At 34.8% G+C, this 23,205-nt stretch overlaps 1 protein-coding gene across 1 annotated transcript; it reads right to left on the reverse strand.

Annotated features, from left to right (window-relative positions):
• RNF212 (ring finger protein 212) lies at positions 1–23,032 on the reverse strand. Its single transcript, XM_062575461.1, has 12 exons — positions 22,921–23,032; positions 21,303–21,364; positions 17,946–18,020; positions 14,615–14,671; positions 10,696–10,754; positions 7,712–7,776; positions 7,553–7,622; positions 6,670–6,715; positions 5,487–5,550; positions 3,389–3,461; positions 2,378–2,574; positions 1–38 (listed from the first exon to the last, which is right to left on the reverse strand). The coding sequence occupies exons 1-12, from the start codon at positions 23,030–23,032 to the stop codon at positions 1–3; spliced, it is 918 nt and encodes a 305-aa protein (XP_062431445.1).
• Positions 23,033–23,205: the final 173 nt, after the last annotated feature.

Raw genomic sequence — 23,205 nt, forward strand, 5'->3', positions numbered from 1 at the left:
TTATCTTTCTACTGAATGTCCTCCAAAATTAGTAGAGCCTAGAATAACAATAACAAATACAAATAGAAGTATTTTTAATAATACTAAAGGAAAATTTTACTCATGTAAATATTTTTGAAATTTATTGAAGAAAAAAGGAAAGTAAAAACTATAAAAATTTAAAAATATGAAACAGACATTTTGATATAAATTTTTGTATAGACCTTTTATCAGTTGAAATATACTCCTCTATATTTCTATAAAAGAATTCTATTTCTTTAAAATAATTTGTGCTATATTTGAATTTCAGCTACACAGGTGAATGTCAAAGTAAATACTATTATTCTGAATATAAACTACAATTAATTTATAAACATATAGCTGAAATCAGACCAATACTTAAGTTCACTATAACTGCTATTTTTTTACTCAGATTCCTACTCCATTATTTACAGAATCTATCTGGTTAATATATTATATCACATGCTATATCACTATCCAGAAAATTCCACATGTAAAACAAATAAGATGTAGGCTTTTACAAGCTATAAGCATTCAAAATTTGAAAATGATTGAATTTCCTAAAACATTTTCATTTTGCCTTTATTAGGTTTGTCCATTTCTATAGAACAGCTTAGCTATAAGCTCCAAACTGCTTGAGTGTGTTGATCTTGGAATAGGAAAGTAATTTTTATAAATAAAGACTAAAAAGCACTTTCAATCTGAATTTTCCTTTTAATGTAAATAACAAAGTTTCACTTGTGATGTAACCTTTGCAATATGAAGAATCAATCTGCCTCAGTGGAATTCCTACCATAACCATACAGACCTCTTGGGTTGGTTTCTGTACAGCTACTTTTGCATTATGCTATAGTTATTATCCTGGAGTAACTCTCTCTTTACAGTAACTTATGGATATTTATGTCAGTGTCTTGGTGACAGATAGACTCATAAGAAATGTGAGGTTGAAACAGAAATTCTGGTAAATGAGGGAACAGTACTAGGACTGAAAAGTTCATATGATAGGGAAGATTACTACTAAAGATAGTGATGAGATAATAACAATCATTAACAAAAGAAATACAATTAATATAGTACAGAATATGGGAAAGATGACCAGAAATAAATGATCATATATAATCATCTAAGCCTCTTCTCCCAAACTGTGAAGATGCAGAGCACGTGATAGAGAAGTACAATGAAATAGCTAATAGTAATTATAAAATACACAAATAATACTAAAAAATAAAAGGTTTTTGTCATTTTTTATTTTATTTTCACCATTTCTTTATTCTTTGGTCTAAGTCTGTTTGCTGTAACTATCAGAGCTTTTCTTTTCTACTTTTCTTGCTTCTCTGAAAAAATAAACTTGAGTGTCCTCTCATCTTTTTGTTTTGATCCATCCTGTTTCCTTTTTTACACAATTATTCTGCTTTCTAATAGCCATTCTTCAGCTTTTTTTTATTCTGTTTCCTCTATAGCCTTTGTTTTATATCACACATTTTTCTGCAGTCCTTTTCTTCTCCCAACCTTTTTAATATCCTCACCTTTCCTTTCTATTCCTTTCTATTCCTTCCTTTTTCTGTATCATCTATTCATTCGCTATTCCTTGTTCACTTCAAGCAGTTTTCTTATTTGCTCAATTTCATTAATTTTCCCAAGTTCTTGATAACTAGATCACTAATACTTCACTTGTTACTGCAGGTTCCTCTTACATTCCTCCTCTGGACATAGTGAGGGGTCAGCTGTCATCCACTTTATACAACTCTCCATTCTTTCATACAGGAACTGTCTCAGGTTTGTTCTTTTCATTATAGACTATTCTTTCCTTCTTTCCCAAATGTAAAGTCAACCGTTCTTCTTACTTAATTCCTTAATAAGAGTCCTTATTAAAGGACTCCTATTGACTATCTCAGTTTTATCTCTGTTCAATAATCTTCACTTCCAGCTGAAATACTCTGACTTACTATGATTCCCACTGAGTCTACTTCTTCCACTAATTGTCTTCTATTCTCCATTCTTTACTTGAGAGTTACTGGAAGATTAGTTTTTGCCAAATTATTATATGCTTTGAATTGTTCAGAAATGCTAGGAATTTGTTAGAAAACAATTATTTAAACTGTCTGATTTAAATCTTCATTAAAATATTGTGGGAAGTGAACCAAGAACACATTCTTGTAGCAGATATTCTATTGTACAGACAGATAAGGCTAAATACTGCTAAAAAAAAAAACAAATTTTTCATATTTTTGATAGCTTGCTTCCAGTTTTCAAATATCATTTCCACATTGCATAATTTGTTTCCCTGAGCTCCAGTAAACAAGCAACAATTGTATTTTATGCTGAAAATTTTGCAGTAAAGACAGTCAAGTTTTGTTAATATATAAAATATACTTACCTAAATGTTGTCTCTGCAGAAGACCAGGGATGGTGATTGGATGTCTTGTTCCAGATGACTGTGAGGAAGGTGATGTAAATGAATACAGCTGAGGTGTTCTGAAGTCAGAAGTAGCCCATGACCCCATTCTACGATTTTGTGATCCAGACGACGATGTGAGTGGACATCCATTATGTGGTAGTCTTATAGGTGTGGATCTATTAAAGAAATTAATTTTTGAGTAAGATTTGAGGCAATTTTCATACTACAAGAGATTTCAAAACTTTTAAAGTCATAGTGTTATTTTTTTAAAAAGTAATAAAATTTTATGTTTTACAGATTCCTTATTCATCAGATATTTAGATATTTAGGATTTTTACGCATTCTAAGCAGCAGAAGGAAAACAAAAGGTATGAGAATCAGAGATAGAAAAGAAATATTTTGTTATGTATTTTAAATTTATGCTAAGAAGGTATATTGTGCTTTATGATAATGAGGAACAAGAGTTTATACTTTCTGGATACATTTTAAATATTTTCTTCATGTTGGTATTTCTCACAAATTGAGACTTTTTCAATGTTCAGATGAAAAGCCTGAAAAAGCTAACACACACTGCATGAAGATGTTCAGGTTACTCAGAGAACAGCTCTCTGGGCAATTTTTCAGTAAAATGCTAGGGATCTTGTGTTGCAGTCTCTGACTTTTAACAGGACTATAAAGCAGAGATGTTTCACTTCCTTAATAAGAATTTACCACTCTTTATATAAGTATCCTGACTGTAGATGTACACAACTACAAGAACTCAGATTACCGCTGAACATTTTTAAGAAAGGAATTTTAAAATGTAATCTTCCAGCCACAAAAAGCAGATTCAAATAGGTGATAGCTTACACAATAACATTTCTTGTTTAGAAGGACAGATAAGAATATAGCCTTTAAATGTACAGATACACTAAGGCCAGGAAGGAGTTAAATTTCAGTCTCCAATAAAAGACTGTAACATCCTGAATAGCATGAGCTATATTTAATTACCTTGCAGATCCTGCTTTACTATTTTGACCTGACATTATTCCAGATGGCTGAGAACTTCTGTAGGATACACTACCTGTAAGAATTATATTTTTGAATATAGGATTAAAATGAATTACCCATTTTACTTAAGAAATCACTTTGGAAACAAGGATAAGTACCTTAATTACATTTTCTGGGCCAAATTCACCATCAGTTCATTCAAGTGTGAAAAGCCATGGAGAATAACAATAAAAAAAAAGAAAGATAAGGGACTGGCTGACAAAATAAAATCCTCATAGCACTTGAGGAAAGATCAAAATAGCCCTAAAAATGAGTAACACTTTTGGGGATTTACTACAGACAAGACATCTGCTGAGGCAACATTTATTTTCCAGTATCTCTTGCTAGGAGAAGTCCAGCAGACGTGAAAGCTCATGTACCTCCTCAGCAGTACTTCAAAAGAAGGTAATGGTGAAAAATTGACTTAAATCCCAACAGATTAATCCCTATGTACAGTTTAGCTGTCACAGAACCATGATATTTTACCATTCCTGCAAACCTTTTCCAAGATTGACACAGATATGGTGGTTTCTTTCACCTGCTGCTGAGGTACTTCAGTTCTTCAGCTGTTTTCTTTTTTTTCCTGCCTCATCAATCTCCCTTAAAGAAACTTTACTTGGTGTACCAATAAATCATTGTTTATGCCAACCCTTACTTTTATAAATATTAAATCTATTACATGACTGTGTTTTGATATATTCAACTTTGAACACTGCAAAGCTTTATGGGTTGATTCTGAAACGTGGTAACCACATAACTGTTTTACATGTAATTTTACTGCCTAATTACATATTTATTTATATTCAGACAAAATGAAAAAAAAATGTTTACCTAGACTACACTTGTATTGTAATCCACAAATTTATATGTAAAAGTGCATATAAAAGGATAAAGTTCAGAAAGGATCAGAACTTATAAATCAGACATAACATAGAGAAAATCTGACATAATATAGAAAAGAATAATTTTTACTGATTACGGAATCACAGAATGGTTGAGTTTGGAAGGGATCTCTGCAAATCATCTATTCTAACTCCCCTGCTCCAGCCCAGCCACCGAGAGCAGATTGCCTAGGGCCTTGTTCGGACAGCATTTGAGTATTTCCAAGGATAGAGACTCCACAGCAACTCTGGACAAAAATTCGTTACTCTATGTGCATCGCAACTGTGATTATCCCTGTTCCAGGACTTTTACACTGTATAAAAGCATAAGAGTGCTAAAAGCTCCATTTTTGGCTGGAGATGCATCCTCTTAACAGCTGAATCCAGCTGTATGGTTGCCTGAGAATGGACTGGTACAGTAGCATGCTGGATGGAAAAATGAAAATGGAAGGGGCCTATCAATGGTATACCTGCAGACCACGGGAAATTCTGCAAAACTCTTCACAAATAAGCAATGCACAAGGAGAATTTAATAGTTTCAACTGGTTATCATGCATGTCTTCTTTACTTCAGAAAGCTACTTAAGCTCTGCAATAACCCACAACTGAAAGCCAGTCAGATAGATAAAATGTCTAATTCCCTAATATACTGATATTGTAAAACTATTACCTCTTTCTGAAGAAATTCTTGATCTCAGATGAATTACTTTACTGTTGTTACCAAGTATTTTTGTAACTTTCATTCAATTTTTCCTTATTTTCTCATCTAATATTTAAAATGATTTTATAGGCAGTATTAATCTCTGGTAACTTTTAAACAATATAACCGTGAAGACTAATGGAGAGACAATAACATGTACTGCAAGTACATATGTTCTATTCTACCATATATATCATGACAGTATTTTCTTTGCAACTGTTGACTATGGTTGCTCAGCAAACATCATTTTGGCTACAAGAAATTATTAATAGAACAGAGCAGGTAAATATAGAGATTTATTTCATTTTTCATTTTTAACCGTTTCTCATCTGCTGGATTGATGTCTATGTGATAAATTCCCTACACCTTACCATGATCCAAACTTGCACAGTAAATTGCTAAATTGCATGGATTTTAATTTTGGAATACTCTTAAAGTAATATAAATGTTATTCACTTATAAATTTTATTTTTACTTACCCATATGTCCACCTTGGGGTGGTGTTATTAGTGATAGTCTTGTTGGACCAGTCACTGTCTCAGGCTAAAAGAAAGGCGAGGTAATCACAGTGTAATAAGTAGACAAATTAGTAAGATATTTTAAGTAACTGTGTTCTAGGCTCGAGGAATACAAAACCAGCAGACTTCGGCCTCTTTTAGGCAAAGATACCCTAAGAAGGGTTGTCCTTAGGAGACATAGCTCTCCTAGACCATCATTCTGTATTGCTAGGTTCTAAATTATTCCTTCCAGATTTGTTCATAGCACTGAAATGCAAAACTGCAGAATTAAGTTGCTGTTTTTTCAGAGATACACAGGGAAAAAACTACACATATTTGAGTTTTATTCCAAAATGTCTTTTCTGTCACATTCAGATAAAAAATTATCATATGCTTACACTATTTTTTGTGCTGAGATTCCATTCTTAAGCAATCTTCTTTTCCTGGATGTTACCTCTCCTAACTGGGGAAGAGTTCCCCCCTCCATTTTCATCTTAGAGATGTCATTTGGAGCTCAAAATGTCAGGTTTTAACACTGCCTCAGGCAGATGACTGCTATGATTTAGCTTTTCCTTAACACGTGAAGATGTTACTCACATGTTGATGCCCCCGGACATAGCTGGAGGCATTATAGCCTGGTCAAACAGCAAATAAAATTCTTTATGAAAGGTGAAAATAACTTGGTAACTAGCTCAGATATGCACTGCAGATATCTACATGAGGTTGTACAAAGGTGGGAATCTTATATATCTTATATCTTATATATACTTCCATTCCTTAATATATTTGACTTTTAAATTTAATCCTAAGTCTCAATTTCAAGCAATAGCAACATTTATTCTGGAAACATTCTTGTAATGTAATGTACTTGGAACTCAAGAATTTGCTATTTAATTTAGCAGCACAAGTTTATAACCTTGTTTATGCCATAGGGAGAATAACATTCTAGAAATCAGTGCTGTGATCTATCTCTTACTAATTCCTTTTGGGAAGCATTTGACTACTACTAAGCATCAACCATAGCTGAAATGCATGTATGTAAGCAGTATGTATGTAAGAATTGTTCTGAATGGGGGAAAACTATTTTTTACCGTAATTAACAGGGTAGAAGAAACCCCAAAAATACATATATATATATATATATATATATAAAAAAGGAACTTACTTTCCTCATTGGTGAAGGTACAGGATCAATCTCCATGGACTCCATTCTTACAACAAAAGTCAAAATAAGTATGACGTAATAAAAATAAAACATTCATTATACGGACTAAAATTACATTATATTCCCCATAGTCAATTTGACTAATACATAATTAATAATGTGTAATGCATATTACATAAAAAGTACTTAGCACCTGTCCCAAAATCCACTCGAGGTAAGAAAAAATGAGTAAGATTTAGTAAGAACCTTGGTTTAGATACTTGTAGAGAAAGGTATTTTATGACTAATGGTGTTATACTTCTATTTAAGTCAGAATAAATGCACAATAATATATTTGGCATTTGTCTTCACATTAATAGCATTCTGAAATTTTACTTTTTCAAGTGAATCAATTATAGGTAAAGAAATCATTTAGCTTGAACAAGCTATACATTCAATTTATTCAAAATGTAATGAGTATTGAATGCCTAGCTGGGGCTGATCCTATCTAACTAGATAACTACAATTTAAGTATGGATGTCTGTACTAGTCATTTAGATTTCCTGTACAGTCAATATGAAGAAATGCTCATCATTGGAATGCATTTAATCAGTCTACACAAAAAGTCTTTAGAATAAGATGTATCATGCCTTAGAGTTTTTTTCCAGTGAAAAGGCAAGCTACACAACTAACTAATATGTATATTAAGATATATAAAACGCTCCCCAGTTCTTTTACATATACAGTTTGCAAAAGGAAACACAAAAATTAGAAAATACAGTCATTTTAAACTCATTGCCAAAAAGATACATACTCTACAAAATAAACAGTTTAAAGTGAAAAAAAATTGTAAATATTTTGCTATTGTAAGGTTTTTATTGGAAATTAATGGTTTTGTACCTACATTTCAGAAGCAGAAGCATGACTAGGATGGAGAGAATATGAAGAATATCCATTCTGTTTTTTTGAAGGAACTAAAGTTAGTAATAAATGCAATATTAGAACATTTTTATATCCAATGATATGTATTACATAATTAACATTTTAAACTAACACTTCTTACTGGAAAGTGGGTTTCTACTTGTACTGGAAAGTGGCAGTTGAGTAATTTGTTGAGGAGTTTTCACACTAAAAGCAAAACAAAAGGAACAACGGATATAAGGTAAAAATTGGTTTAGTTAATTCATTTATATAACTGGTCAATAAATCATAAGATCAAAGTATATTATCCATTAATAGTTTTCTACAATGTCACAGTTCATCATGAAGCAAAATAAGCAGTGTATTTGAAATATCAGTCATTCCATTCACACCAAGGTCAATTTAGGATAACATTATGGCAGAATACTTTATGGAATAACAAATATTAAAACACAGTTATTAACTATAACTGCCTCTAAAATCTTCATTTTGATGTGTAAGTTTCCCAAACCTTAAAAATCTAGTTCTCTAAGGAAATGTTGGAATATTTCTGCTATTCACCAATGATTAAAATAAGTTGATATCTTTCCTAATAACCACACACAGGAGCAATATGTCTCGCTGGACATATGAGGAGAAACACTAGGTCAAACTGTTTGCATAGAATTCTGTAAAAATCTGAAATTCAGTTAAAACTCTGTAGTTGGTATAACCAAGATGCTGTTTATTTCAGATGCAGATCAGGAAAGGGAAACAGAGAATAAAAACATATGATAATCCATCATGTACCTAGTTTCAATTCTACTCTTTATCTTCATCATCTTACACCAAGCACCGTAAGAGAGAATGATCTAGGATACTATGTGCATGTCAGAGCCAGAAGAAAGTGTATATTAAAAAACACAGAAAATGAATGATGACATAAGATGTTGCAATTAAATTGCCGGCTCAGTGAACTGGCTTATCAAGAACATTTCAGGATCCTATTATTTGAATTAATAAAGTGGTATTCATGGAGAAAGGCTCAAGAAGATGGATCCATGGGCAGTAGTACATTATAACTACACACTACAAGATTTGATACCCTGATACCAATACTCATTAAAAGGAAAACAAAAAAAATGAGCCAAGATTGTTAGTTTTTTTCCAGTAGTTTTTGAAGTATTAAAAAAGAGAAGAACAAACTAGGATATGGAAGCAAATGGAAAAATTTTGCAAAAATTTAATAATTTTACCATAGGAGATCACCTCAGAATGATATTACATTTGTTTTCTTTTTTTCTGGTAAGCAGATTTTTAAACAGTAGAAAGAAAGTACATTTAATCTATATTAATTTAGTCTAAGCATTATAGTGCTGTATAGGTCACTTAGTCTTTAAATAGAGAGAAGAGGGATTAATTCAGTTAACTATGACGTAAATAATGTTAGAAGAAAAATAGCAACAAAAAAAGAGTTAAGAGAGTGCAGAAACGTTATTATTGATGTCTCCTTCAGATTAGTTTTGCAACTGATTCTATTTAATATATTCATTATTGACTTAGGCATAGCCAGCAGTTTGCGAAATCTGTAGACAGATTTAGAAAATATTATCAATATGAAGGAAAACAAGATAATGATAAAATAAAATAAGGTGATCTTTTCAAATAAAATAATTGGAATAAAATGAAAACTAATGAAAAGTAATAGCACAAAGCACACTTAGGGGTCAATCATAAGAACTGCTAAGTTGGAAATTCAGCAATTGCCAATAATAAAGGATAAAAACGATTTAGGTGTATATGTCAATCAGGGGATAATAATAAGCTACTTCTTAGTGCATTTGGGAAAAAGACTATTTTGAGATGAGATGAGGAGTTTATTCTTACTACAAACAAGAAAGATTACAATCATTTTACAAAATTTTGGTAATTTTGCAAGTGGGCTAGTTCTAGATATACTGGGAAAGATATTCTGCACCTTCTGAATTGATGCTGGAAAACTTGAAAAAGAGCAACCCAAATTCATGTCAGTACAAACAGAAATTTTAAAACTGCATTGGAGAGGAACCTCATGAGGTTCAACAAGGGTAATTGCAGAGTCCTGCATCTAGGGAAAAATAACCCTAGGCACCAGTACAAGCTGCGGGCTGACCTGCTGGAGAGCAGCTCTGCAGAGAAGGACCTGGGAGTGCTGGTGGATGACAGATTGACCACGAGCCAGCAATGTGCCCTTGTGGCCAAGAAGGCCAATGGTCTCCTGGGGTGCATTAGGAAGAGTGTTGCCAGCAGGTCAAGGGAGGTGATCCTACCCCTCAGCCCTGGCCTCATCTCGAGTACTGTGTCCAGTTCTGGGCTCCCCCAGGACAAGAGAGACATGGAGCTACTGCAGAGAGTCCAGCGTAGGGCTACAAAGATGATCAGAGGGCTGGAGCATCTGCCTCATGAGGAACGGCTGCGAGAGCTGGGCCTCTTCAGCCTGGGGAAGAGAAGACTGAGGGGGGATCTTATCAATGTGTACAAGTACCTGAAGGGAGGGTGTCAGGGGGACAGGGACAAACTCTTTTCAGTTGTCCCATGTGACAACACAAGAGGCAATGGGCAGAAATTGAAGCACAGGAAGTTCCGCCTGACCGTGAGGGGGAATTTCTTCCTTGTGAGAGTGACGGAGCACTGGCCAGGTTGCCCAGAGAGGTAGTGGGGTCTCCTTCTCTGGAGATCTTCAAGGCCTGCCTGGATGCAAACCTGTCTTACACGCTCTATGTGACCCTGCTGAGCAGGGAGGTTGGACTAGATGATCTCCAGAGGTCCCTTCCAACCTTACTGATTCTATGATTCAGATGTTTAATACGGTATAATAAATTCTGCTTGCTAAAAGTTCATTTTTAGAGTAATTACTGACTTGAATTTTTTAAAAATATTCTTTCCTGTTAAGCCTGACTAAGGTGAAGGAATGGACCTGACAACAAAAATCATTATTCACTTATTTCTATAAGGTTAAAAATATACTTCGTTTATTTATATAACGCTATTAAAGAGAAAAGCAAACAAAGCATGATTTTTATCATTTTATCAATTAGCTCTGCTGTAGACTGATTACTACAGAGTAGTAATGTTCCCCATTTATTTCTGCAGCATTAAACCTCTTACCATTGCATCTGATGCAATTGTTGTGTTGCTTTCTTGAGAGATTCTTCCAATTTCAATGTCTGTGACATAATCAGAGATTTAAACAAACTCTATTTGCGTAATATACAAATCCATTTTCATACAACAAGTATTCTAAACTGTTAAAAGGCTGTGTTTTGCTGGTTTTTATCTAATAATAAATTTGGAATGCCAACGATATCTAAGATTAAAAGGGGCAAGACTGCAGCCATTATATGGATCACTATACAGTCAGTCTGAAGAAGATACACTTACTTTGGTAATACAGGATAAATGAATACTAAGAACAGTGCTTAAAAATAGTTTGCTTCTGTTTTTCTTCATCTTTTCTGTATCTGATAGAAAAGTTAGTGTATGTAAAATGAAAGTGTATTGAAAAAATATCAATACCACTTTCAAATACCAAGAGCCCATATTTCTTTTCTGAGATTCAAAATTTATTCAATTCTTTGTAGTATATCTACTTGCAATGAGTTTATGATGTGAAGAAACACAATCAAAAAAAAATCTCCATTAAAGAATGTTACTAGGTTGCAAAATTGAAGATTCCAAAGAACTTTGGGTCAGCTCTCTACTGTGTGTTATTTTTTTCTTATGGAGGGTGTAAAAATTTACTCAACAGCCTTGATACATATCTGTATTTTATCCTTAACTTCTAGTGTGTGAGCTTAGTCCTTCACTACTTCATATTAATCACATTTTGATCTGAAGATAAATTATAAGTCTTCATGTTAACTTTTTGTGATTCTCCTTACAGTATTATTTGAATTCTTTATAAACATTGATTGATTTAGCTTTATAAAATTAAATTGGTTGTGGAAGATATTCCACAGTAGATGAGAAACTGAAGGAAAACAGATTAAGGACAAAATCTAATTTATGGAGGATCTGATTTTTTGCATACTTTCTGTTAATTGATTAGTATTAGACAGGTAGCCCGAGATAGGAGAAGGGGTAGAATTCAGTTCTCTAAAGTAGGATTCAGCAACACTTTGCTTGCAATATCCTATTTCATTCACTACTTAAAACTTTTAACTCATGGAGGAGGTACTTTACAAACAAAATTCTCTTTTTTCATACAGTCCTGTGTCAGCCCCCAGTAGCACAGATCTTGTGGGAAAGCCATATGATCAGGTACTTCAGGACTGCATCGTCCTTCAACTCCTAAACGTTGAAGGGCTGCCTGTACAACCTGAAAGTTCTTTTAATGTGCAACACCATATTTTTTTATGAAAGCCAACTGAAAAGTACCAGAAAACCTATTACATAATTCATTAGTGAGGTTAAAATATTAAGATCTATCACAGGTCTATATGCAACACAAGCAAACAGAGTAATTACTAGGAATGGTGCATTTTCTGTATGCATAGGCACATAAGATGATAGCGCTGTAGAATATGGAAAATCACTGGAAAATGGTCAGTATTACTGTAAAAATAACCTGATAATACCATTAGAATATTCTAGTAAAACTAATCTGAATGATTTGCAAAGAGGTAAAAAGGTATCCAGAGAGACAAAACTTGTATTTCTTCTCCCCTAGTGTTATCCATTGAAGAGTCATATTTTAAGCTTCCAGTAAAAACTGCTCACTGTGTGATCACACCGAGTTTCCAGAAATTACCTTTGGCATATCACATCTGGTCTCATTCTTAGGTCAGCCTTTTTGTCCTTTCTGTCCACTGTCTTTCCAACCTATCATTGCATCTATGGAGGCAGTTCTTCCCATCTCCATTTCCAATCATGGATATTGGCTACACTTCTTTTATCAGCAAATTGTTTCAAATGCAAAAGAAATTACTTTTGTATTTTATTCGAGTAGGAATTCTACTGTCTTCAAGTCCTCAGACCTCTGAACTCCAGCTCCTTTTAGAGCCTTCAATTAAGAAAAACATGACTGGCCATAATGATACAGATTAAGGTTTAGCTAGCCCAGTATTCTGTTTCCAGCAATGGCCGTAAGTAGACACCTGAGAAACAGTAAGAACAGGGCAAGCCTACAGACCACTGCCCTAACGTTCTCTCAGTGTCCTCTTTTTTTCAGCTCAGGGGATTTAAGCAGACTGTTGTAATATATTTGTCTAATAGAGCTACCCACAAGAACTTCTTCTGCACATCATTCCTGCACTGAGAAGCAGTAGTGTAGAATAAATGGCTCCAAGCAGGGAGTCAAGAGCCTATGAGGGGCCTGAGAAGTGGAGAGTGCCAGAAAGAAGCACTTGTGTTAAAGGGAAGATTTGGGCTTCCTCACTCCCCTCAGGCTCACTGCCATTTGCCAGTTTTACACTCTAGGCCACTCCACCCTTGCTTCATCCTTTCCCCCTTCTCCTCATCTCAAAGCCAGCAGCAGAAAGACTTGGATGGAGATTATCACCCTGACATGAACATATACTGACTCTCCAGTCCCCTGTGCCTCTGTCTGCTGCAATCTACCTCTCACCAGCTCCTTCAGGCTCCCTTACAGTAGCCTTGAGAGGAGTGTCACTAACTGAAACTCTCAGGCAGGAGATGGGTGTATTGCTGCATGGGGAAATCTTGCTTGCTCACTTCAGCCTCACTGTTAAACCATTTCTCCAGCAAAATACCCTCACTAATGCTAACCTTAGCTGCACATAGGATGTATATTTCAACTACCCTCTTCTGACCATGATTCAGTGTAAGCAGTTTTAAACTATAAACAAATACACAGAACAAACAACAATAAAAAATATCCCAAATAGGGCACCATTGAAAGAGCAATTAGCCAAACTTTCAGTTGTCTATATGCTAGCACCTGAACATTCTTCTCAGCTCAGCAGCATCCTCAGGTGATTTACAACCACTGTTAAATGACTATTACAACAGTAAATAAGAAAGTTATCATCAGAAAGTATCAAATATAAAAATTACCAAAACTGCACAGATTGTCTGGAAACAATATTTCCTCATGTGGGAAAATCTATTAAGAGTTTGATCATCCTCTACTTCCAAGTCTGTTTTTTTACCATATGGAATCAGATCAGAAAGGACCATGAAATCATATGGATTCCTCCAGGGCCTGGCCTTGAAAGCAGAAGGACAAGACTTTTAAAGAACTGCCCACTCCAAAGTCCAAAGGACTATAGTCAAAATGCATTCTAAAATGCAGTCATGGAATCTAGGGGAGATTGGGCCTCAAAACACTTACATTTACAAGATACTCCATACTTTGGGACCATATCACATGCCTTCTTTACCCCAGAAATGTCCAGCTGGCTGGCTAGTGTTTTTGCCTCTGACACTTCAAACTTAGGACACCTACTGATATATTGATTAGCTAGCACTGTCAAGCAGCTTTGAGTAATATAGCTGGCCATGTCCTTAGAGATGAACAAAACGTTGTCTATTTGCACAAATACTTAGAAGTAGCTGGGAAATGGAAAAGAAATCTTGCAGAGAATGAGGTGCAAATTTCACCACTTGTTTTCCAGAGAAAGATTAATTCTATTCCCCTCCTCAATGAAGTAACCCTATCTCAGGGTACCAGTCCTTAGTCTTATTCTGCACTGCTCAAATTTAGTTTGTCTTAGTCTGTCAGTCCAGGCCTTATTTTCCGCTGTGTTCATCATCTGAGAACCAACATCTTTTCACCCCTTCCATTCCCCTCCTCTCTGTAGCAAAACTGTCTCTTTTCTTTCTGTCTTTTGACTCTCCATTAATCTCTATCACTCCACAGCTAACAGCCACCTTATTAAACCGTAATCAATAAAGTTATCATGGATTTTAAACAATTTAAAACTGGCATTTATAATGAAGGAAAGGAGGAAATCTAGATAAGCTATGCTAAGTAATCCTAAAAAAGGTGAATGTATTTGCTAAACTGAAGTAATAAGGCCATAAGGAATATAACCAACAAAAATAAAAACATCAAACTTAACATTACCTTTTGTTTGTGGTATGCTATTAAATGTCTACGATGTTTTTCCTGAAATTCTGAAATCTAAAAATAAATTTTTTATAGTTATACCAATCTTCACCTAAGTTCATTTATGCAACCTCAGAAAAGACTAACAGAGAAGAATCACTTAACAGAATTTGTGTTTTCCTACATTCTAATAATTATTGAACATATTCTTTATACAATTCTTTAAATCATCATCCAACAAAAAAGTCCGAGTCCAAGTTATTATCACTTAGGCAGAAATTCTTATAAAGTTTATTTAACCTTAGTCAACCATAGAGTTAGTAGGTTTATTTCTCTGAATTTGTATTTTAAAATTATGTTCATTTACAACGTAAAGAAATTGGAAAGGCAGTTACCTGAGTTGTTTTCTTATCCATTAGTGCTATGTAAACAAATAATATTAATGGCAACATAAAATGTAATGTGTCTTATTGACAATTATGACTTGTCTTGTAAAAATATCCTATTAATTAGATATAATTGTTACACATATTGTCTTGTGGAGATTTTAGTAAGCAGCACTTCTGGTGATGTCCAAATGAGGATCATAAATCATGACAGATTAAAAACAAAAACATACGTGCTAGGCAAGGACAGAGCTTGATGAACAAATTACAAAAGGCAAAAACTTACTAATAAATTTTTCTTCTCACGTGCCATAAGTAATAAATCTGTCAGAGAATGTGTCAGGCAACCAAGAAGAAACACTCAGGAAAAAAAGAAACCATAGTGAAGTAGCTAACAGAAATGGTTACTTTGGGTTCACTGTAGAAAAGCCTGGGAGGTTACCACTGGATCCTCACCAAAGGATCGGAAGTGTCTTCAGAAAAACAGATGGAAGAAACAGCCAAAAAGGAACTGTAAGGATTCACCACATCTTTGCCTCGCTAACTCATTCCTAAAAGATAATAAATAGGTAAGCAAAATATCAGTTTCACACAGTTGAGGGAGATTACCAGTGAATTTCCACAAAGATCCATGCTTTGATTTTTGCTGTTCAACATTTTTATACGTGATCTTCAGTAAAAGTCAATATTATTCTTATAGCAAAAGTTTCTGATGATACTAAGTTAATAAGGATAATGAAGTTAAGAGCATGTGGTGAAGACATTTAGAATGACTTTATAAGACTGAATGGCTGGCTAACAAAACCACAGCTGAAATTCAGTATAATCATGTGAATTCATGCACAGACGGGAAAAATCTAAATTTACTCAGAATACAATGGGCTCTGAGCTGACGGCTACCACTCTGGAATTGCTGGACCTATAATAGGGAGTTCCATAAAAATGTCAGTTCAGCACTAAGCAATGGTCAAAAAAGCAAATCAAGGAATAGAATAGGCTTCACAGAAATAGATAGGTATTATTACTCCACTGTAAAAATGTATGATGCTACTGTACTGAGTCTGCCTAATATTTCAGAAAGGGAGTAGTAGGTCTGGAAACAGTTAAGATTAATTAGAGGTATGGAACAGTTTAAGTACAAAGAACAACTGTGATTATGAGTCCTCATGGCTGGAAAAAAGACAGTTGAAGAAAGAATACAATACTGGTCTAAAACTAATGAGTAGCACAGATAGGGTAAATGGGAATGCTTTCTTTTTCTTCCAGCACAGGATGCAAAAGCATCAAATAAAACTTGCAGGTAGCAAGTTAAAAACAGGCAAAAGGAAATCATTCTTCAAATAGTGTATAAGTTGTCGACATTCTGTCCATAGTATGTGGCAGACGCTAAGTATTCAGACAACAACTTGACAATTACATAGGGGAAAATAGCGATCAAAACTTTTGAACGCAAAGACACCATCTCTATCTTTCCTAAGTACTTGTTGGTGCAACAGATAAAACCTTTGCCCTAATTCAGTACAGGCTGGTCTTACATCTTTTTACACTGGTGGAAGATCTGAACATCTCTCAATGCTTCCTACATTTTACATGTCAATATGTTTCCTATACATTAGACTACAGAAAACTCACCTGAGTCTCTTGAGTTCATGTCCTTTTTTTCATTTCTTTGACACATTACAGAAGTTAGTATTGAAGTACGACTGGTGTTGTACCTCCCTGAATTTAACAGTTCACAGTTTACAGAATAAATTCTGTTCATTTGACATGCTGTTAAATACTGTGTGCCTGGGCAGGATAGAGGAAGGTTTCTTGTTTACCTTGTGTCAGCTTCAGAGGAGGAGTGCTAAGGAAAGAGAACATGCCCAGCTTTGGAGAAGTTTGTGGAGTGTAGAGTAGAACAATTACGAATCCATAATCACCATGATCATTTAGGAGATTCCTTAGGATGAAGAAAGTAAATCATCTTCCCTGGGTTAATTTTCTGCTAGATCAGCAAGCTTACCACAAGGTCAAACAAGTACCACTGCAAGTGGGATGAGAATACACGGTGAGGTTGCTGGTGGACTGAAGGAGGACGGTTCAACTTAGAGTTGTTTAAGCTGCTGCAGAAATTTTCAGTAAGAGGGATAAGGACAAGTCCCAAAGCAAAGCTGCAGAGACAAAGGAAAAGAGGATCCAAAGGGAGCTTATATGCAGTTTTTTAAATCAGTAAGCTACTAAGGTTGCAGGATTGGAATACTAAAATCAAAGGAATGGATTCTCCTTGGAGGTTACAGCAGGGAGGGAGGAAATTTATCTTGAAATCTTTCATTGCATCTGTCTGAATAAGAAGACCTGAGGTTTTTAAGAATTATATTGTCCCTATTTTTAATAAAGCCTAGCTTTTGAGATTAGACATCTTTGGTATTTTTTGATTTGCTCACTTTATTAAAAAAAAAAAAAAAAAAAAAAAAAAAAAAGAGAGGAATATTCACCTCAGAGCTTTTACATCATTAAAATATCCAGAACTAGCTGTCTTCAGAGGTAGTTTGGAAACATAAGCAGTGACCCTGATGAATGATTTTTGATTTCCTAAGAACTTTGAGACTGCAGAGGTAGAGAAGTGAAGATAGAAACAGCTACACATTCATTTTCACTCACACATACATTCATTTTTCCCATTTAAATACAAATCAGTAGAAGCTGCTGGATACTTCTGTGCAGTAAGAAATTTAAGAGAGCCTACAGAGAATTGCATAGCACAAGAATACTGGCCTTGTCATTTCCTCTACTAGGAAAGAAAACTTGATTCTGATGCTCTCCTCCCCATCCTGCTTGATAAACAAACACAAATACACTTCCAAGCATAATGAAATTATGCAATGGGTATGACTGAATTTACAATGAAGAAGGAAACACTTTATCTGGATTCTGACGACAGATGGAAGCTAAATCTCACAAACATTTTTCACAGGACTCACCTGTGTTATTTCCTTTGAATATTTCTTGCATAGCATATCTATTCCCATGAACAGTGATTGAATATCAGGATTTGTCTACCAAGAAAAGAAAAAGTTAGTACTTTTATTTGCAGACTATATTAAATAAAATATTTTGGAAGTGTTCCATAAATAGATTGATATATATAAGTCAAAAATGTCAGTGAATAGATTGGGAACAGGATGATGCACAGACTGAGAAGAAGCTCAGTTTATTTAATGTCCACGTTAATCATCTAGAAGGCTTTACACTTTTGTTTAAATATATCATAGATACACATTCTTATTGCAGCTAAGACAGCAACTAACAGTTTCAAAAGACCATTCACAGAAGATGTATGTACATGCTGCCCTGGAGCAGGCATTACCTTCAGATCAACAACTAGGTTTCTGGCAGCCCCTTTGCTTCCCGGGTTTTTGTTTCTCCCTCTCCCTAGTCAACCTTCATTTATGGAACCACCTTTCAAAATCCAGTCAAAAAGAATAGAAACTATTGCATAGAAAATGTAAATTAAGATTAGAAGTACTAAAGAGTCTGAAAAACGTTAAAAATGGAAAAATGAAAGAAACGTGAAACATTTAAACAAATAATTAGACCACCTGCGAGTGAAGCAACAAGTCTTCTAGCCTGATAAGAAATTATGAGAATGAAAATTAACAATATTACACAGAAATCAAAAAGAGATGGGCTTTGTCTACTTGGGATTGCACAAACATACAGAGAGACAATATTTTATCCACTCCAGGAAGAGTATAATAATAACATAAAGTGAAATATCCACGATTAGATAACAACTGTACTTGCCAAACCTATTTTCAATCTGTACTTGCATTCCATATTTTCAATAATGGGAAATAATTAAGCCTGACATATATTTTTTATCCCCTTTATTCTAGTATCAGCTACATCAATGTCCTGTATAGCAATTCAGCTGAGGAAAGATGGCATGTGTTGTGTGGTTACTCTAGAATTGTGCATGTAGCTGCCAAATGCACTTCTGTTTATTGATGAGCTGCAGTTGCATTTTTGTCATCAGGAAAACTAAACTGGGTTTCCCCAGCTACCAGTTTTCATAGAATTTACAGGAGGAAAATAATTTTATTTGAGACTTCCTCTGCTCTTTCAAATTTTGTTGATATTAGCCAAAAGGGTTCAAAAATTACCAAAGGGTGAACTGGCACACTGAGAAAGAGAAAATTAGATGTACGGACAGCACAGTCTAACTTATCTATGATATTATAGTAAAGAAAATGGAAGCAAGATAACAAAATTTCATCTAGAAAAAGTCAACATACTCATTAAAATATATTTGGCTTATTTAAAATAGGAGGTAAGCTCTAAAACATATTTAGGGTGCTAGTAAAGAAAGGACCTTGGTTTGAGTCAACATCAGATATATCCTGAAAAAAAAAAAAAAAAGAAAATGTATATTTTACAGCTTAATTGCTGATTTATAAACTCTTTAAACTAAAGGCTTGTAGAAAATTGTTTAGATTTTATTTGTTGCATGGAGGCATAGCAGATGTTAACATGGTATTCTGAAATAATGAACAGTGAGATTCTGATTCATCAGAACACTTCAGCATCTAAGAAAAATCAAGAGGGGAGCATGAGACATTAGGAAAATGTAAAGGTGACAAGCATGCATTACTGTAAAGATGAGAATATTTAATGTGCAGATGTTGATTGCCCTGATACATAATTTAATGAGGAATTTTATCACCTTTGTAGGGCACCCTACTCATTGGGAATTTTGCCATAGCATTAAGCTCATAAAAGATATCAGGTATTTTTCCACTCAGGTTCCTGAATTATAGACCCATATGATTTTTTTCTGTGCATCTTTAATTATCATTCCAATCATTTTATCTGTTCTTAATCAAGGTTAAGTAATCATCATTAATGTCTTTTTTAAAGAATATGGTAATTTGCTTCCTTCCAGTCCTCCAGAATAGTGGCAGGTTCTAATGAAACATCTATATTTCTGTTAGTATCACAGCCATCAAATTTTTAAATTCCTTCAGTATTTTTGAAGTAGATTAAGTTTTGTTGAATGTTGCAATTTAAGCCTAGTTGCACCTAGAAGTTAGGCCTGTTCTGAGCACAGGGTTGGACAAGATGACCAGAGGTCCCTGAAAACCTGAATTATTCTATGACTGAAATTAATAATAAAATTTGCAGAAAGGGCAGGCTGATACTGAATGCTGATGAAACTCTCTCCCTTAGAGAGGGAGAGTATTTTGAGAGGAAGGGTATACTTCAGAGTATTTTGTTTTATTTTGTTACTAAGTTCTATGGACCTTTCTTTTTTTGGCATTTTACCGTTTCGTTGTAATTTCTTTTTTTTTTTTTTTTTTTTCTTTTGGTAGCATTGTCTTCTTTATCCTATTCTGAAGGATTGTGTATTTACAAATATAAAATATATAGTATTCTACTTTTTCACATACAGCATGCAGAGGTAGCTATTTCTGTATTTAGCTATATATTAACTTAGTTTTAAAAATGTCTAGAGAAATCATGCCCTCCTTCAAGGTCACCAATTCAGAGTTACCCCAAATTGTCCTCCATTTCACATACGTAATTGCCTTATGGCCTTGTAGAATTAACGTTTTAGCAGTATTGAGTGTTCTTAATATTATTCTTTTATTATTATATGGCGGGCCTGCCTCTTAGACAGGTAGTCCAGGAAAACTAGATGTTTTCACAACCCATTTTTGAAATCAGCTAAGGAGAAGATGGTTCCTAGAGAAAAATAAGCAAATCAAATCTTTCTAGTGATCTCTCAAGGAAGAGAATAAAACCATTCATTCTCTAGTGAATGAAGACAAGAATTCCCCACCATATTTCAGCTCATCTCTTCATCATAATAGAAGGCAATGACCATTACAAAAATAGTTTAGCTCAAGAGAAAATGGGGGAAAAAGGGCTTGAAAACATGGATAGGCTGGCATGCACAATTTTGTTTCAGTCTATTACATGAAATAATTCATTGCAGTCCACTTTTTCTGATGTGCAAATGACAAAGTCAATATATATTTTTTCCACATTTTGACAGTGGTCACAGATACTGTATTATAGGCATTCATCTTGAAAAATTTGGACTGATTTGCTGTCCAACAGAATATGAAGATCTAAAAAGTTTACATAGACTTAAATTTGAAAAGGTCCATAAAACTAAAAGCTGACAACACATAAGTATGTAAGCCTACCAACCTATCATCAATAAATATTCATGTCACAGTTGGCAAACAAAGGAAAGTATTTTGTAATGCAAATAATTTAGCTGTTAAGCAAACCACAGATTAATGTAATACTATATTACTAAAGCTTTCATTTACCTGTTTTGAAAGGAACAACGTACGACAAGGAGTTTTACAGATCAAACATTCATCTTTTTTGCCTGTAGGATAAAGACACTTTTAAAATATACATCAAACTGAACAGAAAACAAATACACTTTCAATAGAATTTGATGCCTACACCTTTCTTTGGAGCCTGTGGAAGGAGTCTGAAGTTTATAAATGAAATGCAAATAAACATGAATAAATAATTTGACTCTAAAAACACTAGCACACAGTTGCACAGGAAAAATGTACGTGAATATCATCAGGTCTTAATCCTGTAAATAAGCATTCATGTAAATGATTTTATGAATATGATTAGTGTCACTGAATGCAGGTGACACTAGTTCCTTTGATTTAAATAGGACTACTTGTCTGGTTTAATTAAATACATGCTTATGTGCACTAATGAGTTGGAGCCAACCAGATATGTGACTTTTTAGTTTGGGACTCAGTCTTGCTCTCTAGATAAAATATATGAAGTCTTAAATTCAAAGAATTCATTACCTTATGAATTTTTCCACAACTTCATCATTTTTTAAAATCTCTTTTATTATTTGCAAACGCATTAGCAATTATGCCTATAAAATGCATACGAGTGCAATATTTATACATTCTTTTACCATCACTGATAATTATATGTCTCATTTCTAAGGATCAGTATTCCTAAACATCTTTCAGATGAAATAGTGTAAAACAGATATTATCATTATTACTGAGTTCACAGCAATAAAAAATTACTGTCTCATTTTTTTTCTGCCAGATAATATTAACAGCACACAGGCAAGCTATGGTTCATGTTCTAGGAGTCTTCAAGTTATATTTAGAGGCTGCATTTTAAAAACCTTTCTCATTAACAGCAAAAGTGCCAAAGTCAAAATATTTCTTTTCAGTTTTGAGATAAAGATGGAGCTCTTGTTATATATAGCCTGATTAAAGACTGAGCTTTTAGCATGACCTTAAAGGAAAAAACACTGGTGTGTGTCTCATATTTTGTCTTTTGAAAAGAAGCTTCCTGATTTCCTTGTATCTTTTCCACAAATCCTCATCTAAGCGCACCACAGGAGTCCCAGCAAATATGGCTTAGGTATCACACACAACACACAGGAGTTTAAAAACATCACCTCAAATCTTCGTAACACTGTCAAAATCTCTCTAGTCTTTCAGTGACAACAGTGAGATTTAAAGTATTTGAAGACTCATAGCAAAATCTGCCCCCAAAACATTAATCTTATGCTTTCAAAATTGTTCTTTAACTAATGAAAATTGTTCTTTAACTACCCTTCCAGGACAAGTGAGATCACCATCTTATTTTTCTTTTACAATGCAAACATGGATCGTAAGTACCTAGACTCAAATATTATTAAATCCTTCAGTTTCCACACTCTAAGGCTTGTTTGCAAACTTAGATTGCTCCAGCAAGGTTCACATGAAGGCAGACTCAGGCTATTTTTACAATTTAGAGAAAACCACCAGCACGAATTTTAAGAGTTTATGGATAAACAAAAAAGATGGTGAAAGAGTCGGTGATTCTCCCTTCGTCTCCGCCCGTCGCGCAGCTCGCTACCAACCCCTGGCCTCCGTGAGGCAGAGCCGCGGCCGCGGCGGCCATTACCTTGCTGGAGGCAGAGCTCGCAGACAACATGGCCGCAGCTGGTGAGGCTGAAGCGTGCGGCAGCCTGGCAGGGCTCTCGGAAGCAAACGTTGCAAAAGGCCAGGGCGGCCATGAGGCGGCAGGCAGGAGGAGCTGGGGCAGACGGCGACCCCCCCTTCCTTGCCACCCGCCAGCCCCGGAACCAGGCCTACAGGCCGGCCTCCGCCATGCCCCTTGCCCGCTGAGGCCCTGAGGCGAGGGGGCGCCGCCGCCCCTCCCCCACCCGCAGAGGAGGGAATTCGGGGC

Source organism: Rhea pennata, chromosome 4 (genome assembly GCF_028389875.1).
Source record: "Rhea pennata isolate bPtePen1 chromosome 4, bPtePen1.pri, whole genome shotgun sequence".
Lineage (NCBI taxonomy): Eukaryota > Metazoa > Chordata > Aves > Rheiformes > Rheidae > Rhea > Rhea pennata.

Coding starts and splice junctions, on each gene's coding strand:
- RNF212 (XM_062575461.1), bottom strand. CDS start 23,032: ATGGCCGCCCTGGCCTTTTGCAACGTTTGCTTCCGAGAGCCCTGCCAG. Junction 21,365..22,920: donor CGAGCTCTGCCTCCAGCAAG/GTAATGGCCGCC, acceptor TTTATCCTACAG/GCAAAAAAGATGAATGTTTG. Junction 7,623..7,711: donor AAGTAGAAACCCACTTTCCA/GTAAGAAGTGTT, acceptor TACTAACTTTAG/TTCCTTCAAAAAAACAGAAT.